General features: G+C 37.0%; 1 protein-coding gene across 1 annotated transcript in view; it reads left to right on the top strand.

Annotated features, from left to right (window-relative positions):
• The window catches only part of LOC6566448 (guanine nucleotide-binding protein subunit gamma-e), a 54,668-nt gene that overhangs the window by 8,756 nt on the left and 33,138 nt on the right, over positions 1-12,774 (top strand). Inside the window, exon 2 of the mRNA XM_001993065.3 lies at positions 12,520-12,661. Coding sequence (XP_001993101.1) covers positions 12,549-12,661 — 113 coding nt within the window. The 5' untranslated portion in view covers positions 12,520-12,548. The remainder of the gene's footprint in view (positions 1-12,519; positions 12,662-12,774) is intronic.

Here is a 12,774-nt window from a genome sequence, read left to right as displayed (position 1 = left end):
GCTTGTATTGTCCACGTAAATTGGGTAATTTATTGAGCCTTAAGCGGCTGCAATAATTATGGATGATGTGCTGCGAATGTACTCTCAGGGGTGTAAAATTCATTTGATATATGAGCTTTTTTAAGGAATAATGAGAATTGATTGAAAGAATATTAATTTTTTGTTATTGTCATTAAGAACATAATATTTTTCTTGGGTGAAGAGAATGATGTTCTTAGACTTCAAGTGCTAGATGCATATACCAAAAATATGGGGGAATAAGAAACATTGTTCAACATTTAAGTTATTTATTATTATTATTGCTAAAGTCTGTGCAAAATGAATAATAAAATAATTAGTTAAAATATAATACAGGCTATAATAAAGCTTCTGCTATCAATAGTCCATTTTAATAAAAATACATTTAAAGTGCCTTGCTTTATATATACTTTGCTTGTGACATTGATATTGGCATACTTTTCATAACTTTGATACTAAATTCGATAAATCAAAATTAGCAAAATACTTACGATTGTTCAATGTGCAGAATGTTGTGCCTTATGAGAAAATGGACAGGCAATATACTTAATATAATATTGACATTCCAGAATGTAAGAAATGTTGATAGTAGAATGAGGATATAAGAGCGCCTTAGCCAAGAGTGCTCGACTAGGAAATACTCCGTAACAGCAATAAGCATGAGCTGTGCTTCCAGAAGAGGTAGTTGAGAGGTGAGTTGGACAGTTGATGTTGATACTGATCAGTTTTAATAAGTACATCTTATAAAACGTAAATATTTATTAAAATCCGACAAAAAATAGGAAAATCAAAATCAAAACCGACTAATTTTATAGTCTATGGATTTGGAGGAATTTTGGGTTTATGTTGCAAAAGTGTTCGTAACAAGAGTTGCATAAAAGCCCATTGTCAAGCAGAACATTGTTTAGCCGGCTCTCGCAACTTGGCCCAAAAAGCAATTATGCTGCCAGAGTTGGCCAGCGGCTTACACGCACAGAAACAAACAACAATACCAAAAATAGAAGAAGTTTTTTTTTGTTTTTTCGTTTGCCTGAAAAGAGCATGACTCAAGTGAAAAGGAATAGCGCCTCTGGCCGCTCGCTATTGGGCCGAGCTAATTCAATTAAACAGTTTTTCAGTTGTTCGGCTTTTCAGTTTTTCAGCTTTTTCGAGCTTTTCGAGTTTTGGGCTGCGTCGCCTTGCAACTTGTTCACCTATTGATCGCCTATTCAATTATTTGCGCCGTCATTCATGGCACCGACACCAATTTGGCGTTGCCCCTTGACTAAAAATTGCAGACAAAAGGCGGCTACCGGACCGCCCCGCTTCCCGCTCCCTTCTCCCAGCCAAAATTCTCCACCGTGCCTCGCCTTGAATGATGCAACTGGGCATTTCTATGGATGCTCCCACACAGCGGCGACGTTTCAGTTCTGTTCGCATTGCACTTGCTTAGCACAATGTGTATCAATGTCGTGCTGTCTGCCCCATTCCCCCATTCCCCCACCCACTGCCCCTGTCCCCCTCCCCTTGATAGTGCGTTGTGCTTTTCGTTCTTCAATTATTCGTTTGCTTGCAGTTGAAGCGCAGAAATTCGCTGGCTGGTCAAGGACCAAAAAAGTGCCGTAAACCAAATTCAATTAGAGTTGGCTTTTTTTTCTTCAGGCTGTGCTTTTTGGCTCGTTCCTGGCTGTCATCGCGGATCTGCATAGACATGCATGAGGTTAAGAGGGTTGGGCTGGGGATGGTAGGGGTGATCGTTGAATGGAGCATGCAGAATGGTCGAGGATTTGCAAACAGTTTGAACATTTGAAACATGTGTAAAAGGAATACGAGAAAAAAGCTGATTTGATTAAACGTTGCTGCGCTTGCAACAAGTGCACCAAATGGTTGCCCGACCATCGAATCGGGCTTGGCACTAAGTGATTGAGCGTGGCAGCTTTTATACCTCGCCTCCCCACTTTAAATGCTGTTCCCCTCATTCCGATTCCAATTCAGTTTCATATTCGCATTTAGATTGACTGTGCGTAGAGTGCAGTTGCAAATTGCGATAAGTGCTACGAGGATTTGCAGTGGTCAACGCTGATGCTCTGCTTTGTGTGCAACAGGGAAATGAAAAGGGGCGGGCAAACGGGGCAGGCAAACGGGGCGGGCGAACGGAGGAGGCAAAAGTGGTTTTATTTTGCGGATAGTTTATTGAAGAGCTGTATTATTTGAGCATGTTATAAAACATGTAGACAAAATTTTAAATATTGATTTTGTATATTCTGATATTAAACCAATTTATTCGGTTTTATGCTCTGATATTAATATGGGTTTTGTGGGATGCTGTCAAGCTGTCTGTATTTCTGTGCACTGCGCGTGATATATATAAATTCAAAAGTCAGCAAACAGTACACAATAAAAAACCGGATTTATTCCAAGTTTCATCCAGAAAGCTTTTAAACTGAGCATAGAAACCGACAGACGGACTCGGTTGGCGATACTGATAAGAAACACATTAAGCTTATATGCAATCAAAATAAAATACCCTGTGCAAGGGCATACAAATGAAATTCTTACTCTGCCTTTAAATTTAATTAAGTGCAATCCAATAAATTTTAATAGATTTTCAAAGTGCTTTCGAATTGTTGAGCTGATAAGCAGCTAAGCTTATTGAAGTACTCACATAAATACTCTAGTCCACTGACACTCAATTAAAAATGAAGCAAAAACTGTCGCACAACAGTTATCAAAAGACTGCTGAGTGTGTTTTTGGGTGTATGGTTGTGTGCGTGTATGTGTGTATGTGTGTGTGTGTGTAGGAGTGTGTGCTGGCTTTGTTCAGATATGGGGAATTTATGACCGTTGCTTGAGGTAAATTGAAGGACTTAAAACAAAGCACTCGACAGCAGCCACCAACTAAATGCTTGTCTGTAAAAGTCTGTCCTTATCCACTGTGAGTGTGTGTGTATTTATTGGCAAGAACAACACAAGTAAATCCTGCCAAGCAGCGACAGCAACGCGCTTACAGCTGCTTAAACTTTTGCTGCATACTTTGCGGCGCGCTTAAATATGCAGAGACTCACACCAAGAGAAACCAGTGTTGCCATATTGTCAAGTTTGGATATTTTATACTCTTTCCCGAAGGACAAAAGTTGATCAGTGGGATATGGCAATAGGTGTCACAAGCAGCTGATATTTCAAGAAAACACAATTGTGTTTTAATTAAGTTTTATAATTTACTACAATTTAGTGCTAAAAGCAAAATAGAAATTAAATCATTTTTAATTGTTTAGTTTGTTGCTTATTTATGGGATTATCTGCAGAAAAGTGTCTATAGTCTTTTAGTCATTTTTCAATTTCGCAATGAAAAATAAATTATTATTGTGACAGTCAAACTTGGAGACTCATAATGGAATGGCGAACTGTTGATGACTTTGCCGTTGATGATGATTGGGTCGTATATGTTAACTTCATTAATTACTATATATTACACATGCATAATAATTTTTTATACCCCATTTTTAATGAGTACATAAAAGTAAATGTAATCAAAATATGGGTTCATGAAATTTTGATGGCCGTCAAAATTTCTGAAAATAATTCCTCCAAAATATAATGAGTATGAACTTTGTTAGTGTTTATATAAATTTAACGACGATTCTCCCATTAAGCTTTTTATCAACTCAAACTAATATCTTTTGCTTGGCTTAAGCTGGCAACACTGCGGTCGACACACACACACACACACATTACACGCACACAGCTGTTAACTGCAGTGAAACTTTTATTAAACACACACACACACACACACACACATGCAGAGATGCAGAGCTGGCAGCTGTGTGTTGCAGCACTTGCTACACACATATTTACAACTTAATACCTCGCCCAATGTGTGTGTGCGTGTGTGTGTGTGTGTGAATGTGTGCAAGAGCTTAACTTTGCATGCTACAAATAATTAAAGTACAAAGAAAGGCGCCATAGACTGGAGCAGACTGAATGCTACAGATAACTAGATGCACAGAGATATGCTGTGTGAGAGACAGATAGAGAGGAAGAGAGTGTGAGAAAGAGAGAGAGGGGGAGTATAGACAGCAGAGCCAGCTAGCTGAGCAGCAGGATGGGCCATCGTCATCATCATCGTCTCACACATGTCGCCTGTTACCTTTGATGCAAAGTCTATGCAGCACTGATATAGTCATGGAAGCAGCTGCCTCATCTTTTTAAATGTGCCACATCTCTGTGTCCTGTGTGCGTGGTGTGTTCTCTCTAAATTGAATATTTTAATGCAAATTTAATGTCTGGGTTTTTGTGTCAGTGCTTACATTTAATTTTCGTCCCAGGTTTTGAGGTATCTCCATTCCCTCCTCCCACTCCGCCCAGCACATGTCGCTTCTTTCTGTGCTGCATGATTCATGTTGCACATCTCCGTGCTCTTAGTTGTGTCATTTTGCATTTAAGTATGTGTCATTTGCAGCATAATAACGGACAAACTTTATGACGAGAGCTGCAAGTGCGAACTTTTATTCGCTTATCGCATAATGCTCTTAAGCTCGGCAATGAGTTTCAGTGTCAGTCTCCCCTTTGGTCTCTTCACTGGCAAGTTGATCCCCTCTTTCAGGGAAATTTTACAATTCAGTAGTGTGTGTAAACTGTTTGTGCTTTTCGCGTTTCATATTGCTTACATTTCTTCCCACTTAGACCAAAATAACAATACACTTTCTCTTGTGGCTGGCTTTCAGCAGTGGCCATTTCCTTTACCCATTACTTTCTTCCTTGACTGCCAATAGTCAAATCTTAAATGTCAATCTCTAGTTTTTGCCCCTAGTCAGCTGTATTATTTGTTACTGTTCCTTTAAAATGTCTTGTTTGTTTTGCAACTGTAAATTGCAACTGTCGGTCGTAAGTTTCTTATTCTTATTTTTATTGCTTGAAGCTTTGACACTAAAATTGATGCCTTTGTTTCGATCTATAGCAGCAAGGGTTACTGTTTTTCTGTCTTCTTGTTTCTACTGTCATTCACACAGATAGAGCCGGTTAACAACAATTATCGTATTTTCTCTTTCCACCAACCTATCCATCTATTTGGTACTTTGGCGAACTCATCCTACATCCAACTTTGGCGAACTCATCCTGCAGTGTTCCAATAATCCCCCAAAGAATATCATATGGACGGTGTGTGTGAGAGAGAGAGATAGCGAAAATCAAAGCGAGAGGGAATGAGAAACAATCAACGCTTTTAATTGCACTTTTTTTGTTTTAGTTTTTTTGTGACCCGTCCCGTCAACTGTAAACACACGGACAAAAAACAGATAAGCAAACTGAGGTGTAATGAAACGGTCACAAAATGGTTTCATCTTCCATCTCTGGCGCACTGACTGACCACTCTCTTCCCCCAGCACACCCATCCACATCCAGCTACAGGCTGGGTCAGGTCGTAAGTTTAATAGCCATTGGGCTTTCATTTGGATCGTTTGATTTATGCGATTTGCCAGACAAACTTGGCAAAGTTTTTTAAATGCTTTAAATTACGTAACTTCAGCGCTGCCCAAATACATACACACATACATAGATGCGACATATTTCAATAACTAGGAAACTGACTGAATCTCAAGGCACAATTGTCATCTTGCAATTTTAAAGTTAATCTTTGTTTACAAAAGTTTGGGATTGATTTATTACATTTTATAAATTGTAGCTTATTATTAGAATAACAAACAGTTGTACGATTGACTATATGGTAATATTAATCATGAATTACTCAATATAAGCATATTAGATTATTCAAAAGTGGCTATTATATTCATGTTATTCAGGGACAGTTGTTAATTTGATGATTTGGTTTCTGTCTCAAAATATAAATTACTAAATGCAAGCATTAATTCTTTTCCCTCTTCTAGATAAATAGAAACTATTTCACACAGACAAATTCCCTTCACGTACAACGACCACAATTTGGCCACTCCTTTAAAAAAGTACTCAAACTAAATTGCGCACTGATTTCAATCTGTTTGTACCAATTGCGCATTCAACTAATAAACTTCTTCAGTCTAACTGATTCATCTATAAAAAGCAACATAAAATTAAAATTCACTCAAAGCTATAACGAAAACCATGAAAATAGTCGTTGATTAGTTATTTATAAAATATAACTTAAAATCGCTCTTAGATTTATTTATAAAAGCATGTAATAAATCTCATTATATTATATTACAAGCTTCTTCAAGTAACTGACATGAATATTACACACTACTCAATTGCTACTTGTCAACTAGTTTTCAAAAATTAAATTAATTTACTTACCAATGGTCCTCAGTGGTCACTTACTTATTTACTTACTTACTTACTTATCATGCTCAATGGTCACTTGATTAGAAACAAACCTTCTACCTTATATAGTAGTGGACCAACCCCAATGGGGAATTATAATTGATAAATAATAGTTAGCTCGAATCCAGTCGAAACAGGACATTAGGGAATTTGCACAGTGTCCTGTCTGCCTGCTGTGGCGTTTAATAAAACATTAGTAAATAAAAAGGCTAAATACCTAATTTTTGTAATCATAATGCATGGACTCCAATGTGTAGGATATTAAAAATTAATTTGTCATTAGGCAACACATGTTCATGGTGTAAATCACGCATACGCCACATTGTCCGTGACTCTGGAGCAGCGAACACCAAAATTGCATTGTTTGCGTGCCATAATTTAACGCATTTTATGGCTTGTTGACCGACAACGACTGGTCCGGAACTAACCACTCCAGTTGCAAGTTGGCCACACACACACTTAAATGGCAAATCGCTAACCGAAACTGTATGCTTTGTGCTTTAATTATTTAGCTCTCCGAATTGATGAGCAGCGAGTGGCGCTTCAAAACACTCGGCCTTACAATGTTGCAGCTGCATTTTGTGGTTGGCTGGCTTTCGTTTGCTGCTCAACGCTTCAAGTTGAAAGTTTCCAGCAAATTGTCGTCGTTGTTCTCCGAGTGGCTGAGCTTAAGAGTCGGGCAACTATGTTCTGAAGTGCAGCTAAAGGTAGCAAAGTGCTTGGAGTGAATTTTGTTAATGATTCTATAAGCATTTCTCGTGCATTATGGAAAAGTTTTCGTAGGTTCTACGTATAAGATAATTACTTTGCTTTAATTTACAACATGATGTTGTCTTTTATTTTATGTCTTGCTACTTTATAGCAGTCAGAGTGCCTGTGAAAAAAACCAATTTGCTTAGTTTTTAATGCCTTTTTCAAATAATGTTGGCTGTTAGAGTGCTGTTTTTGAGTGAGCTTGACTATGATACACCCTGAACCCAGCTGTTAAATATATTCCATTTATTTTACTGCCTAATTTGCCTTTAAAACAATGAATTTTTAATTTTTTTTTCGTACTTCTAAGGTTGGTAGTAGTGGAAGTGTAGTATATGTGGATTAAATAAAAAATAATTTGCCTTCAATTTGTTATCGAATGACAAGTGAAGTTTCTTTTTGTGAATGAGTATAAATGTTTGTATGACTAATGCACTCTTATTTGCTTCTTTTGCGATTACATTTTAGTCCAAGTAAATTTTTTCGTTTAAAATTAAAGTAGCTTGAGATATTTCTCTTAGGCGTTGATATTTTACATGATACTTCAATTTATTCTTGATCAATGTGACGGGCACCTTGCGGCATCTTTTTGAGAGTCCTGTCAATTTCGTTTTACAAAAAAGAAGGAAAAAAAAATGAAAATATGCCTCAGTGGTTTGTGCCCATTATATTGAAGCTAACAAGCTAAAATTGTTGCTCAAAGCGATTTTTTCTTTTCACAAACGGGCGGACTGACTGTCCCAGTTGGACACATTTAGGCTAATGCCAATTAAACTAACAATTTTTGATGACGGACAGCAAAAAAATGCGCGTGTTTACAAAATGAAACCACAAAGTAAAGTTTTGAAAACGGTTTTCAAGTGCTGTGCGATTTATTTTTTTTTTTTTAATGTTTGTATGTATTTATATGTATAAGCCAGAAGTTATCTGCACACTTGAGAGTAAATAAATACTATATATATCTATGTATATATTTATACATTTATATACTTATTTTCTATGGCTGACAGGAGTCGGCTGCCATTTGACAATATGTTTTTGTCGGACAGGCAACAACAGCAACAACAGCAACAACAATAGGATGCCAACAACAATGTAAAAGAAAATCACTTGACTCTACGTAGTTGTCCTTGTCCCTTGCAGTGCAACAGGGGAAGGCAGGGAGGGGGCTAGAGATAGTGTGCCTTGTTCTAAACAAGGGGGACTTGTCAAAAACTTGAACGCCTGTTGACACACACGCGAAACACTCGAGTGGTTTGCAGCGATGGATGCGTGTGTTTTTGTGGGTGTGTGTGTGGTATGTGGTAAGGGGGAGGGGGGTGGCGTGGTAAAGGGGTTTGCAAGCTGCATGAAGAACAGCCGCCTGTAATCGCCAAAAACATTTTGCTAACGATTTATGTCCGCTGCCAGCTACTCATTCGTGACTGCAAGATATATGGCAGCTACTTTTTCAGTTGCAGCCACTGCCAAGCGCCGCATCTTTCTCTCCTGCAGCTCTGCTTAATGGTGCATCGCATTCTCCATGCCACATGTCATCCAAAGTCGTCCCCATTCCCACTCCAGCAATTGCTTCAAGCAATTAGTTTCGATTTCTTGTGCGGTCAGCTTGGGTTAAACTGCAGTTTACTGCTAAATCATGGACATTGTAGCATCTAAAATAGTTAAATCTTCTCTGGAACGCTGTACAGATCTATTTATTTATTATATATACTTGTATAATCTATAGAGATGCTTCAACTATAAGTGGCATTCACAATGTCGACTGATTATTTTTACTCATATAGTATAAGTTGATGGCTTTTATTTCTACCATCCTTAAGAAGAATATGCAATGACTACACTCAGAAAAAAACACACTAGAATACTTACAAACATTATAGATAGTTCGAAGTATTTTCTATTATTAATATATATATTTTTCGAAAAATAAAATAATCTTTATAATTTTAATAAGCTTTTTTCGTATATCTAAAAATTATTTCTAAAATCCAGAACATTTTTATAGATCAACATTTTGAGAATTTTTCTGAGTGTATGTACGAATTAAGGATTTGAAAGTTGGCCCAGTTAGTCCCATTAAATCAATCAAATTATTTAACTAGCTTAAAACACATCCAAGGGCAGTGGTTAATTTTACTGCAACTCGCCTCCCATCGACTGCCATCGGTTGTTACAATGGACTGGTGTCGAATTTTGCGGATGCTGTGTCATTAAGTTTCTGTTTGATAGCCATTAAGAGCAGATAACCTCATCAATTTCAACGTAAATGGAATAAAGAGCATTTCGTGTGCTCATCAATCATTATTGTGAACCGTTAGAAAACGGAGTAAAGGCTTTATAAACACTTAGTGAACTCTTTACCATCAATTTCAATGGTTGAAAAGTGGCTTACTACATTTTGATGTGGTCGGCATAGCAATAGTGCCTCCATAAAATCCATGATCAGAGAAAAATAGCTTGAAGACAAAGTTACAAAATTAATACCTTGTTTTTTAAACAAATTTAATATTTGTTATTTAATTAATCAATGACTTATTAACTACCGTGCTAGTTGACTTATGTTCTGAAATTTCTTTAGTATTCCAATTAATGCAATGGTACATTTTTCAATGGCCCAGTCTTGGATAATTTCCAATCTCTTCTTTCCTTACTCCCTCTCTATTTACCCACACTTTACTCGCTTTATTTTTAACATTATATTTTCTGTATATTATTAATCTTTAATTATTAACATTTTTGGTTTGTTTTGGCTTATTCTGGATTTTCAAAATTCAAAATGAAATAAATGTTGGCCCATTTTACATTTTATATCGGTTGTTTCATTTAAATTGGCAACTTAACCATTCCTTTTAATTTCAAGCCAATTAATTTGAGTTTATTCAACTTTATTTTAAATTTTCTAGATTTGGATTTTTAGAGTGCGGACTTACATTAAGTAAATAAATAAAATAAATAAATGTAAACAACATAAAATATTTGAATAATCATATAGTTGGAAAATAAGCGTTATTTATGTGATGCATTTATTGCTATACATTTATTAAAGTATTGCTACAAAGCATAACAATTCATAATAAAGTGAAACCTGCTCAGATTGTCATATATGATGTGTTTAGCTAAAAATTCAAACTTCCAGCTGATGGCAGAGACAGAAACTTTTAATTAAACCAAGTTTAAGTTTTTGGTGCTGCTGGTCAGGCCTGCCAACATATGAGCATATTTAACACACACAGAGTTTGCGGCAGAGATGATGCCGAGAGGCAAAGGGTCAACATTAAATCTGGACTTTAACAACAAACTTGCCATTAACACTTTGGCCAGCGCTTAAAGCTGACGTAAGAAAAAAAATAAAACAGCCCGCAGACAACACAGCTGCTCAGAAGCTTGTGTTAAAGCCTAAAATCCTTTGGTAGCCTTTGACAGACATGCTTGGACCCACAGAGCTCCAGTATGGGGCAGTAACCGTTGTCAGTTCAGTTCAGTTCAGTCCAGCGAAGTGACACAAAAAATGATGTACGCTTATGCTAGCCACTTGGCCAAGGGAAGTGACCATCTGGATACAAACTGGCCCTTTTAAGTTACACCGAGAACTGTGCACACAAAATACCGCCCAGTTCCCTTCCCTTGCCAAGCATCAGTTGGTGTCAACTTTTTGTCGGTAGGTGGAAGTCAACTCACATCAGTGTCCCTGATTATATCCCTGACTCTGGTGCGGGGCTACCTTATGGCAAAACAATCGGGGCAGCAGAGGCTGCTTGCGGCTTTTACAGCTGCCAAGCCCACATCCTGGACCCACAATATTTGCGGCTTTTTTATTTGAGTTGAATATTAGTTCTTGATGATGTGACAGTTAGTTTGGCTTTGTTGTCTTTAATCGCAGAAGTTTGTAGCATGAGATAAAAAATTGTCCATACAAAGCTAAATAACAGTGCTCATAGGTTTGTGTCTGTGCTAATTGTAACAGAAGCTGTTCGGACAGATTCTGTTGTGCACTGTTTATTAACAGAGCTATGTTAACCAGCCAAGTAGAAAGTAAAAAAAAAGAATTAGAGTTATTTACAAATATGTGATAATAATAATATAGTTATAGCAATAATTATATTATGTTATCGATATTATATTGCAAACCTTAGAATAAGTAATAACTTTTCTTTAACGATGTATTTTTTTAAAAATTGAATTGAACAATATAAGTTACACATTTTAACCTATTAAATCTTTGATATTCAAATAGTGTTTTACAGTGTTCTAATTTTATTATGGATGGCATTAGTAGATTGGAAGATATAATTAAATAGTTTCTTAGTTGTAGTAATTAAATAGATTGCATAGTAATTAAATAGATTCTTAGTTGTCTATGGATGTTTGAGCACAAGTATTTTATTAATTTTATCAATTTTAATATTTGTAATTTATTATTTTTTATTTGCTGAATGCTTAAAACTTATAAAAAAAATGAAATAAATATTTTTTTCTTGGGCTTTCGAAAGTGTCCAACATAAAACTTATTAAGTTTTCTATCATCCCACAAAACCCAAGTAATTCTCCCAGTATTTGTCCTGCCAGCGTTTCGGGCAATATAATTTGTTTGCAGATGCAATAAATACGCCTTGTTGAACAGTTCGCTGCTAACAGAAATTAATTGTCTCATAACACGCAGCATTTTCTCACTGTATTCATTCACTTTTCACACCCCCAAATGTTGGGGCTGGACAAAAAAAATTTGACACGCCGCTTTTATTTATGACATTATGCAAACAAAAAAAATAGAGAATAAAATCCGTTTTGGCAAAATACACATAGATGAAGTTCCATAAATTACAACTCAAAAGCCGGTCAATGGGCGGAATAAGGCAGAAAGAGAGAGGGGGAGATTAATAATGGGAGAGAGAGGGAGATAGAGGAAGTGAGAGGCAGCTGCGTGCTTGGCTCAGCTGTTTTTTGAGAAATTTGCTTTTCGGTATGGCATTTTTCAAGATGTCGGGCGCGCCCTTTTATTTTTGGCTGCATCTCTTTGCTCTCCTGCCTGCCAGATGGAGGTAAACAAATGTCTAAAAATGTTACGCGGCCCAAAACAGCGCTTAACCAAATGCGATTTATAGCAGCCTTTTAGGCGGCACTGTTAACGCCTCTTTGTCTCTCTCTCTCTCTCTGTTTCTCACTCATTTTTTACTTTACTCTCTTTCGCTCGTGCTCTCTATTGATTTGTTGTGAGTGCTGAGCGCAGGCGTCAGCTGAGCTGCAAACATCAGACACCGGCCACAGAGGCATACAGGGTGCCCAACAAGAAGCAGCGAACAACAAACCTGCTGCAACCCCCAAAACCAACCCCGCGAAAAGCAATAGCAAAGCTTACAACAATGAGAAAGCAGAGAGCGTTGCTCAAGTCTTGCAGCATTTATAGCATCTCGTAACATTTTGCTCACCGCTGTTCTCTGTGCTCTGTTGCCTTTGCAGGGGTGGTATGTGGATAAATTTTAGCCGCCATGGATCCCAGTGCTCTACAAAACATGGATCGGGACGCATTAAAGAAGCAAATCGAGAATATGAAATATCAGGCCTCCATGGAGCGCTGGCCGTTATCTAAAAGCATTGCTGAGTGAGTAGTCAAACAATTTCATATCATTTCTAAATAGCCAACAAGCTACAAATAAATAAATACATACACACAAAGAAGCCAGTGTTTATATTTAAGTGCAAAAAGTTAACAAA

The sequence above is a fragment of the Drosophila grimshawi genome, unplaced genomic scaffold, assembly GCF_018153295.1.
Source record: "Drosophila grimshawi isolate 15287-2541.00 unplaced genomic scaffold, ASM1815329v1 contig_1377, whole genome shotgun sequence".
NCBI classification, from domain to species: Eukaryota; Metazoa; Arthropoda; class Insecta; order Diptera; family Drosophilidae; genus Drosophila; species Drosophila grimshawi.
Note: the sequence above shows the minus strand (reverse complement) of the source record. Positions and strands in the feature narration are given on the sequence as shown.